Here is an 11,242-nt window from a genome sequence, read left to right on the forward strand (position 1 = left end):
TGTGCTTCTATTAATTTGAGAAAAGTCAAATCAGGCCTTTGGAGAGAACACTCAAGGATATTTTTCCCTGTACATAGTTTGAAGCTTAAAAGAAGGATTGAGTCTTCAGGAAGTCTTGGCTCTGAGCTGGATGTCAAGTGTCAGGGAGGTGAAAGGGTGACAGTGTGAAAAAGAAGCAGGGACGTTTATTTATTTTATTAATCAGACTTTTTGCATGGAGGGCCCGAATTCAGTTAACTGAAGTCCCTTTATTTTCTAGCCAGACTATAAAATGGCTGACCCAATCTGCACATTTGTCTTTTCCATCCTGGTTCTGGCCAGCACCATCACTGTCTTAAAGGACTTTTCCATCTTACTCATGGAAGGTAGGAGTGACTTTATTATTATTTCCAGGATCAATGTTGTCTCTTCCCTATAATCACAGAAGGGAATGGCATCAAGGCATGTTCACCGTTAATTTGCATTCTAAGGAAAATATAAATTTGTAAGGAATTTTTGTGAAAACAAATATGATTTTTATTCGTATGGGAACAAATAAAAAAAAACTGGCTTCTCTTTTCCTCCAGCAACCATTAAATAATAATATGGCACAGTATAAAAACAATATATACAAATACTAAGGATAGATATTGAGGGAGATATTGCAAAAACATAAATTCCTCCCTAAATATATGGAAAATACCTAAGAAAAATTGAATGATCTCTCTCTCAGGCAGCATTGTAACTCCTATGAAGGGCTTGCCTAAAACCCTTGTTAGACCAGGCCAGCAGTGCTCCAACTTCAGTGCATCAGAATCACTTGAGATCTGCTGGGTCCACCCCCATATTCCTGAACCAGTCAGTCTGAAGTGAGGCCCAAGAATTTGAATTTCTAACAAGATGCTGATGCTGCTGGTTCAGGGACCACACTTTGAGAACAACTGGAATAGTCTTTTCATAGCACTTAAAGGGTTACTACATGAGGGCACTGAGAGTGGCACCTAGAAAATTCAATCAGAATTAGAGGGTTGCATCACATCAAGCATTCAGATGATCAAAACTATCCAGACCTTGGCTTGACCTTTTCTTTTTTGTCCAGCACATTTTGATATAAGGCCAACACAGTCTCAGAGCGCAGGTGCCTTGACAAAAGCCCACACTTCCTTAGGATTCACTGCTGAGTACACGTTTAAGGGTTTTGTCCCGTTGGGCACTATAACTGTTAGAGTACTTGTACTTAATGAAGTTTTCTAAAAATATGGAAAGGTATAAAATTATAAAAAGTCTCCCCACTTTTCCACCTTTGAAATCTCAATCCCATTCTTCAAGGGTAACACCTACTAATAAGTTGAAATGTATCTGTCCAAAAATATTTATGCATTTACATATATATGTACCTGAAATATATATGTATCTATAGAGTATATATATCTTTTTTTTATACAAACAGAATTATGCATTGATACATATTTTGTTCTGCACTTTATTTTCTTCACTTGGAGGTCTTTCCATATTAGCACATACAGAGATACACCCTATTCCTTTCCATGGTACAAAGTATTCCACTGCATGCATGTACTTGCTTATTGATGGATATTAGAAATAACAGTGTAATTACCATTCTGCACATATATATTTTTAGTGCTTGTATATCTGTAGCATAACTCCTAGAAGTGGTATTGCTGTTTCAAAAGTTATATGCATTTTAAAATTTGGTAGATATTGCCATTTCTACCAAAGATACCATATCAATTTCTTTCCCACAAACAGCATGCAAGAATGCCCATTTCCTCACATCCTCACCATCATTGAGTATTATCAAGATGTTGATTCTTTTCTAATCTGATAGGTGAAATATTATAGGTTTTTGATTCCATATGCAATTCCTTCATTATGAGAGATATTGAGTGATTTTTCATATATTTATTAACCTGAGTAATTATTTTTTAAACACTAATTTGGGTATTTTCCTGGATGCATTGATATGTCTGCAGGCTCTCTCTCAGGAAAAAAATTTCTAGTATATGATGGAGCACTGAAGGCCACTGGGAACATTTCCTCTTGCTTGTCAACATTATTCTAGAGAGTAAAATAAGTAACAGTGGATTTATGTTCTCCATAAAAGTAAAGAGATAAGTGAGGCAAGAGGGAAGGGGGTAGTGGGCTTGTGATTTCATCTCAAGGGTCCTAGATGAGGACAATAGGTCTTCAGAGGGTCACATGAAACTCCTCAGAGATGACACATTAGGCGTAATAGTCAATTCTGGGTTGCAAGACTTAGACTCTATTGGTATAACATTTCACACTCAGAGCATGGACTTGAGAATCTGATGTCCCCCTTCTCTATTTGGCCTTAGCAATGGTTCTTAACCTCTCTGACTCCCAATTTCCTCTCTCCCAATTAAATAGGAATTGTGACATTGATAATTAGCTCTTAAAGTTCTTATAACTATTAAGTAAGCTAATCACTATGAATACAGTACTTAGCATAAACCTTGACATATGGTAGTTTCTCAGTAAAGGTGTGTTATTATCATTACAATATAACAATGTCGACCATGACTCCATACACATTCTATGGCTAATCTAAGAACTCTTTTAATTTGTTTCTAGTGCCCTGAGCTCTGTGCAGCTCACAGAGTAAAAGAACATGCTCTTTGTTACCTCCATGAAACAATATGAACCAGCTCCTTGTTACCTCCATGAAACAATATGAAGTGGGATTAAACTAAACTAAAACTGTAGAGAATTTTAATATTAGCTCCAAGAAGGAAATCCCCATGAGCAAAGTTCTTAAATCCTGGAAAAGGAGGGTTAGGATTCCCTATTCCTTTAACTAAGTTGTTCTTGACTAACTGCTCATTCTAATCTTTTGGGAAGCTTTTTAAAATACTTATGCCCAGGCCCCATACCCAGAGATTCTGATTAATTGACTCAGGTGGGGGCTGGCTTTGATGTTTTTTTAACATGCAGCCAAGCTTGAGAACTAGAGCTGCCCAGTGGTTTGTAAACGTTAGTGCAATGGTTCTCAAACTTGGCTGTTAGTCACCAAATGAGCTATAAAAATAGTGATGCTTCATCTTATCCCCAGAGGGTCTGATTTAATTGGTCTTAGATGTAACCTGGCAATCAGGATTCCTAAAATCTCCTGTGATGATACTAACATGCATTCAAGGTGGAAAGCCACTTCGAAAGCGTGTCAATTTCAGAGCCTCATCCATAGAAATTTTCTTCGGAAGGACTGGAATGGAGCTAAGGCATATTTATTTTTAACAAACACAGCAGGTGTTCATGTTGTGTATATATGATTGAAGTAGAAGTTAAAATGTGGTCATCCTTAGAAATCCCTTCTACAGCATCCTCTTTGGGTCATCGTTAGTTGGCAGGGATTTACTTATTGCATCAAGTGGCTTTATCAGTGTTATGCTGGTTGAGTTGATAAAAAAAACAACTGATATTAAATTGATGTGTTTTACAATTCTAACCCACCATTGGCTTGCCTTCTCTCTAGCCAAAGCAAAGACCCTTACACTTTCATAGCCTCTCATCTTCCAAATGACAATCCTTGCAATGTTTGAGAAAAGTGATCCTTCTGCCCTGAGCTTTCACTTCTTCAGGCTAGAGAAACCCCAGTTCCTTCAGCCCAAAAGAATTGTTGATTGGCTGACAGGGTTCCTACCTTCTTCTATGCCCCTACACCATTCCTTTAGAAGCAAGGATGATGTCAAACTCTGACATTATATGACCTGAACCAATAAACCCTGACTAATGCACCTAAATCAATAAAAATTCTATAAACTGAGTAATAAGATGGCATTATAATGTTAGTAGCAACTATTAACACAGTTCAGTAAGTGACCTGTTGGATAACTACTATTTACATAGTATTGCAAGTGTATAAAGAGCAGATATTTTCCCATTTGCTCCTCAAAGAACTTAGTATACCTATTGCTCTTCCTGTCCCTATTTTAACCACAGATGTGCTGAGGATCAGAGAAGTTCCAAGATTTGGGTAAATTCATGGTAGTTGTGGTCAGAGTGCTAACCCAGAATTACTTGATACCAAGTCCCATGTTTCTTCACTTTGCTTTCTAGAGTGTATGCAAAGATCATTAGAAAAAGCTCAATTGGTTTAATAACACACACCAAAAACAGAGAATGATTACTATTGTTGGTTATTGCATAACATCTGCAAACAGTCTTTGATGTTAAACCCTTTGAAAGAGTCAGGTGAATCTGAATTGTAAACATCTGAAGTCAGAAACCAGAAAGGGGGAGGGCACATTGATATTCCGGAGCAGATTTTGCGGCCCCTTTTAGCCATGTGGATGAGCTGTATTTAGCTAAATAAAAACAACCTCCGTCCCTCCCTTTCCTCTTGTCAGGTGTGCCAAAGAACCTGAATTACAATGATGTGAAAGAGCGCATCTTAGCGGTGGATGGAGTGGTGTCTGTGCACAGCTTGCACATCTGGTCTCTAGCAATGAACCAAGTGATTCTCTCAGCTCATGTTGCTGCAGGTCAGTGCGTTCTGTAAACACTCTGCCAAAATTCAGTCCTTGTCCTGTAAACTCAATAATTTCCCTCCTTTCTGTAGAGCTGCCTATAGTGTCCATTGCCTATCAAAACAACTGTGGAGTGTTTCCTTTTACCAAAGGCATTTGAAAGCACCTCTGGTCAAAGTTATCGTAGCAACAATGATACTGAAGGCACCCCTTGAGGCAGACTGCAGAGCATATCAGGTAGAATAGATGGTTTAAATGCCACCCAGACTTCAAGGTCTTACACTCTGAAAATCAGACCTCACCTGTTTGAGTTGGTACCCAATCAGTTAAATAATGGGATGAAGTCAACAATAAATCTTCATTGAATATTTCCTGTGTCTAAGATGCTCTGTGTATCACTGAAGATAAAAAGATGAAGGAGACATAAGTCCCATCTTTAAGGTTCTAACAAGCTAAAAGACGTGCTAGCAGGGTTTAATGGTGGTTCCCTCACTGGATAGTTAGAAATTCTGTAATCATGTGAGATAATTCTTAGGATGCTGGGTTTATTCTAAAAACTACTTTCTCAAGTAGAAGGTGATTTGTCCATTATGTGTCCTTGGGCTGGGGAAATAGGCAGTGGAGAAGGGGAGGGGAGAGGATCCCTCACTGCCTTAGGAAGACAGCTCAGGCGAAATGATACGTCAGGCAGCTAAAAAATAACTCAAGAAGTCACGCAGAGGCAGGCTACAGCAACAACGGTGACACGCATTTGAGGACTATGCTTTCTTTGTCACCATCATCTTTGCTGAGAGGCTCAGATCTGGCTACAGGTAATTTATAGCATCTGCTACACCAATTTTTCACTGCAGATGGAAGAATCTAGTAAGCAGTCAGGTTACTATGGAGGGAAACTTACAGTCTCCCAATGCCTTTTGGGACAAGAGAAAAGATGGCGGTGAGATTGCTGCTCTAAGAACAGTTTGTGGGGAGCTCTAAATACTTTCCTGTTCCTATCACTAGTCTTGATATAAATGCTGATGAGATACAAGGGCTGCAACCCAGAGATCTCTGGGGACTGGTGGAAAGGGCCATATAAGAAATAAATAGCTGTGTCTTAGCTTTCTTCAGGCCTTCCCTCCCGTTCCATGCTCAGCTTCTAAGTGTGCCAGACCCCAGAGAGAACTGTGGGCAGGAAGAGTTCCCACAGTGATGGGTACTTTGCCGCACTCGAATTTCCCTCTGTTTCGTCTGTGCCAACAGAGCTGTCAGAGCCAACATGGCTTCTTCTGAGTGCCCCACCTATGCCCCTCCCATCAGGTCAAAGACAAAGTACTTGAAGCTGGAAATGTAGCAGTCACCCACGTGTGTGCAATCAGTGTCAATCTTACCGCGGTTCTTTCTCAACAGTAGCCAGCCGTGACAGCCAGGTTGTTCAGAGAGAGATTGTTAAAGTCCTCAGCAATAGCTTTGCTCTGCACTCACTCACCATTCAGATGGAATCTCCAGCTGACCAGGACCCCGACTGCTTTTTCTGTGAAGACCCCCGGGACTAGTTCAGTCACAACGTCGACTTCTCGCATTTGACTATATGCTGCTCTGTGGTTTCCAGCACACAAGAAATAAAGACCCAAAGGAAGAAGTTTGAGAAATTCGTGACACTGTACAGTGCACCTTTTATCCTTCTTTATTTACCTCCATCCACCATAGATGAAAATCCATTTAGATTCATCAGCCAATTGGATTATCAACTCATCAGTAGCTGTGTTCAATTACAGGAATGTGTGTATAGACTGTTCCTGACTGGGGCTGAAGTAACAGCTGTTTGTAGCCAGAGGCAATAAAAAGTTCATCTCCCTTCAATAATGTATCCTGAGGATGAGTGGGTAAAATTGAACTCGGGAAAGTCTTATTGGAGTTGGCACCTAGGAATTCTCCCAAAACATGAGAAGCAAAAGAAGAACAGCCAAGCCAGGTTAAAAGAGATTCTGGAGACCTAACACCCCACTATAACTTGACTCTCTCCACATGTTATAATATGATTTTGAGCACTATCTTTTTGCTCCATATCCACATCACTATTCACCAAATGGGGTACAAATATCCTCTTTCCCTCTTGCTTACAAATTATGTTTTAATATGCTGAAACCATTGAATGATATTTTATTTATCTGTATAAAAGCTCTGGACAAATGAAAAATTATGAAATTGCTGCTTTTTGAGTGTTTTCATGTAGTGTGAACTAATAATAAAATAAGGAGGCACAGAGCATCAGGGTTCTTGTCCCAGGTCACATGGAAAATAATTTAGTCAAAGAATTAAGAACTCCCAGGTCTTGAATAATACTGATGGAGTCCCAACTATTGTCTAGGTATTGTACCAGGCTATTTAGATGTGTCACTTCGTTTTATTTGAATGTCAACTTTGGAAAGTTGGAATTAATACCATCATTGTATAGATAAGGACATAGGCTCACAGAGGTTAAGTAACTTAACCAATGTCATTTATTTATCCATTCATTCAAAAATAATTTGTCAATGCAGGCTATGAACTGAGCATTGGTGAATTATGTCAATGTGGTCTTTATGTTCATGGAGCTCCTTCCCTTTTGTTGAGGAGACAGGCATTCCACCAATAAACACCAGGAATGTACTACAAATAGTGGCAAGTGATGAAAGAAGAGAGCCTGGTTTAGATTGGGGAAGTCAGTGGAGATCCTCTCTGAAGAAACAGCATCCAAGTTGAGACCTGAACAGATAAGTAGGCGATAGCCAAATGAATTATAGGAGGAAGTACCTTCTAGAAGAAGCAAGAGCATGAGTGGGCACCAAGAAGAAAGAATTTGGTGCATGGGAGGAAATGAGGAAGGCCCTTGTGGCTGGAGGGTACTAAGTGAGGGGTGAATTAAAAAACATGGAGGACATCAGGGAGGAGAGATGAGCAAGTGCAGTTGGCAAGGCAAGATTCTCTCATTCAGAGTCACTGATTGTATAATTCCATGCTTTTAGCACTGATTGTAGCTTAAAGTAAAATAAAGATGTATAGGCCTACATCCTGGAAATTTTGAGTCAATGGGTCTGGTTTGGAATCTAAACGTCTGTATTTTTTTTTTTAACATACCCAGAGATATTCTAAAGAATAGCTGGAGTCTAAAAGAACTTCAACCAGGGGCACCTGGGTGGCTCAGTTGTTAAGTGTCTGCCTTTGGCTCAGGTCATGATGCCAGGGTCCTAGGATCGAGCCCCCCATTGGATTCTCTGCTCAGCGGGAAGCCTGCTTCTCCCTCTCCCACTCCCCCTGCTTGTGTTCCCTCTCTTGCTGTCTCTCTCTCTCTCAAATAAATAAATAAAATCTTTAAAAAAATTAAAAAAATAAAAGAACTTCAACCAAAGGAGGTCACTGAGTGGGGGATTCAGAAACATACCCAGATACCTACAGTAATATCTTGAATTGCAAACATGCAGATGGGGTATAAAGGGGCATTGCTGTGTGGGCATGGCCACTGAGGCTTCATGTCATTGAAGTGACAGTCATGTTGGACTCTGACTTGTGTCTGGAATTTCCCTAGACAGATAAAGAAAAGGGCATTCTAGACAAAGAAAAGACTATATGGAAGGTATACTCATGTTTACCTGTTAAGATTAATATTTTAAGATTTATTTATTTGAGAGACAGCACGAGTGGGGGGGGCAGAGGGAGAGGGAGAGAGAAACTCAAGCAGACTCCACACTGAGTGTGGAGCCTGATGTGGGGCTCAATCTCATGGTCCTGAGATCATGACCTGAGGGGAAACCAAGAGTTGGACACCTAACCGGCTATACCACCCAGGTACCCCTACCTGTTAATTTTTATTGATATGTGGCAAAGGAAACTTTCAACTCTGATTTTTAAAACTATATAATTTTTACTACTTTACCATTGTAGAGAACAAAAGTTATGTCTTTGATGATTTTTATGTCATTGTCAGCATCTAGCAGCGTGTTGGAAACCTAGCAGGCATTAAATAATTATTGGGACAATGACTCTGGGGCTATGTGTGGGCCTTGCCATTATTTTTCATTTACATTTGTATTTTTCTGAAATTCTGAGGGCCAAGAAAACATTGACTTTGACTGAGGAGGTCACATCTGTGCCATCTCTGTGAATCAATCGGCACTGATGAAATGGCTACTTAGGATTCTGCTGACGATTCACCCTGCTCAGTGGAGACAAATAGACTTGTCCCCCACCTCGGTAAGCATGTTTAGGCAACCAGAATTACAGCCACTCGGGTTTCTAATGTGCCCTGCCTCAGCTGGCTCTCAAAATGGAAGGGATAGTTCACACCAAATCATTTCTCCTGTCTCAAAGGCCATTGAATGGTTTTCCTTTTCCTATTTTGTGTAGGACAGAGCCCTTAAGACTTGGCAAATACAAAAGTTCTTGTGTAATTTCTCTGCTTTCTTTTCAAAATCATATTTATCTTTTATTTTATGTCAGGAATACACTGACAGTCAGGTAATCATAAGGTAGGGGGATTTGTATATCAACCAACGAATTGCCCCATGGCCCCTAACCATTTCTGCTATTTCCCTGAAATTTGACCTCTTTTGTCAGCTAGATTGAAAACTCTGGATGGTAGATGTTTTGGGGTAAAGTGCAAGACAATCTGCAATGGGGATTTTAAGGATTTGAAGATGAAAGAGCAGATGACACCAAGAGACTTTAGGTACCATGTATCAATTCTGAAAGTCAACTTCTCTTTTTGCCTCTTCCCTGGAGTCCAGGATTGTGAACTCCAGGCCACTGACATTCCTGGAATAGCATAGTAGAATTCTTTACTTTGTGGCATTGTATTCTCTCTGGCTATCAAAACATCTTTCACGTCATTCAAAGAAACACACTTTATTCTTCAGAGTATTGAAATCAGGCCAACTTCATTGCCACCCTCCATCCTTAATATGCTTCTCTGTCATCCAGCACCCAGTCAAGATTCATCTAGGACTCTATGGTAATGTTAGGGCCTATAAAAGAAACTGATGCGTTCCATATGTTTGGTTACAGATGGGAAGTGGGAACGTTGAAGGACATGAAGGAGAGAATGTTTGCACTTTGAACATCACATTTGTAGTTAGATTGCCTGAGTTTGAATCTTAGCTCTTGCTTTTATTAGCTCTGTGACCTCGAGCGAGTTACTTAAATGTTCTGTCCCTCTGTTTCCTGATCAGTAAAACCTCCCTATTCAGATATGTGAGAATTTAATACATTAGGACAGTTAAAGATGTCAGACTTGTGCATAGCATGTGGTTAGTTAGCACCCAGTAAATCTTAACTTTCATTGATTATTATATATGAAATGAGTGCGTATGTATGTGTACACCATCCCCACTTTTAAAAGGTTTTGAGTCTTCAACACAACTCCTGCAACAGAGTGGCAGAATTATTGGTGAGCATTGAACAGCTCCTTCTCTCATGGAGCGATTGAGGCTTGCTGAGATAAAGACGTCAGTTGAGAACATTGCCTAGTGTGCGAGGCATGGACTCATTAAAATAGTGAAGTCCCATTCTGACGCACTCTGAACACTCCTACTTTTATCTTTAAAGTAAATGCTGAGTTAGTCACTTCAAGTACATTTAATAACAAAGTACAGCTGTCCAGTTCAAGAAGGCAGAGTCACGGATCTCCCACCCCTTTCCCCTGCTCCTGTGAAGGATCCCTTCCTTGGTCTCTCTCCTAGCCAGTTTGTTCTAACCAGGTGCATTTCCTCCTTCTGGTTTCTAAATTGTCATTGGCATGGAGGCACCATTTCCTTATCCGTTAAATTTTGCAGAGCCACCAGAGGCCTTTAGCACTGTCCAAAAAAACACCTGGCATATACATTTTATAGATTCTTGGAGAATGCGGCTCTCCAGCTCCAGCTCCACCACTGAACTATGGGCCAGAGACTCCTTCAGAGACAAGCCTCATTTTCTGCAATTAGTTTAAAGTACCTTTAGGAAATGATTTTCTCAGCTTGTCTCCCTGCATTCCCTGCATTGGATCACAGGGCAATCTGTTTAAATGACTAATTACAGAAATCATTAAAGGCACGAAGCAAATGTCTTTGAATACCCACATCCCAAGTTTTACAAGTCCTGCTTGATGTGACAATGATGAAACCACTTAATAGTCCAGCGCAGGCGGATATTTAAAAAAAAAAAAAGGTGACCATATGTGGCTCAGTTTCCTAACTTTCAGATTTCACACTTAACATTTGTCATTCTGTTACTGGACACCTGTTTAAATTCTATTTTAAAATGTTAATGTATGTTGTTTAGAACAAAATCAGGAAAAAGAGAGAGTTTGGGTTAAGTCATCATCTTTTTATCACTAAAATCATGGCAGAAAATATTTCTCATAACACCAATCAGGATTGTAATGAGAATATACTCTCCACTCTCAATCTTTTATTGGAGGAAAGAACCCATTGAGGGAGCAGATTGAGCTAAAGGAGATGCAAGATGATCTAAGAATCAGGGGCACTTCTGAAATCATCTTGGTCATCAGTATGAAACCCCAGTGAGGAAAAGGATGGGGGTCAGAGACAGTGGGAGCCCTTGACAGTTGTAAAAAACAAACACACTTGTGCTTCGTCACCCATGAAGGCCAGGAAGTGAAGAGAGATGTCAAGCTGAATTGCACCCTTTCAAGTGTGTCAATCAAGCCCTAGGAGACAACGTTTCAGCATAATTGCCCTATATTTCCTTCCTTCAAAGGGATACCCATTTGCTAAAAACATAATTATCCTATTTGAAGCCAT

The 11,242-nt window shown here is 40.0% G+C and overlaps 1 protein-coding gene across 1 annotated transcript in view; it reads left to right on the forward strand.

Moving 5' to 3' along the window:
* Positions 1 to 6,252, forward strand: part of SLC30A8 (solute carrier family 30 member 8) — a 33,269-nt gene extending 27,017 nt beyond the window's left edge. Inside the window, exons 6-8 of the mRNA XM_032416042.1 lie at positions 260 to 365; positions 4,365 to 4,499; positions 5,874 to 6,252. Coding sequence (XP_032271933.1) covers positions 260 to 365; positions 4,365 to 4,499; positions 5,874 to 6,019 — 387 coding nt within the window. The 3' untranslated portion in view covers positions 6,020 to 6,252. The remainder of the gene's footprint in view (positions 1 to 259; positions 366 to 4,364; positions 4,500 to 5,873) is intronic.
* Positions 6,253 to 11,242: the final 4,990 nt, after the last annotated feature.

The sequence above is a fragment of the Phoca vitulina genome, unplaced genomic scaffold (genome assembly GCF_004348235.1).
Source record: "Phoca vitulina isolate PV1807 unplaced genomic scaffold, GSC_HSeal_1.0 scaffold18, whole genome shotgun sequence".
NCBI classification, from domain to species: Eukaryota; Metazoa; Chordata; class Mammalia; order Carnivora; family Phocidae; genus Phoca; species Phoca vitulina.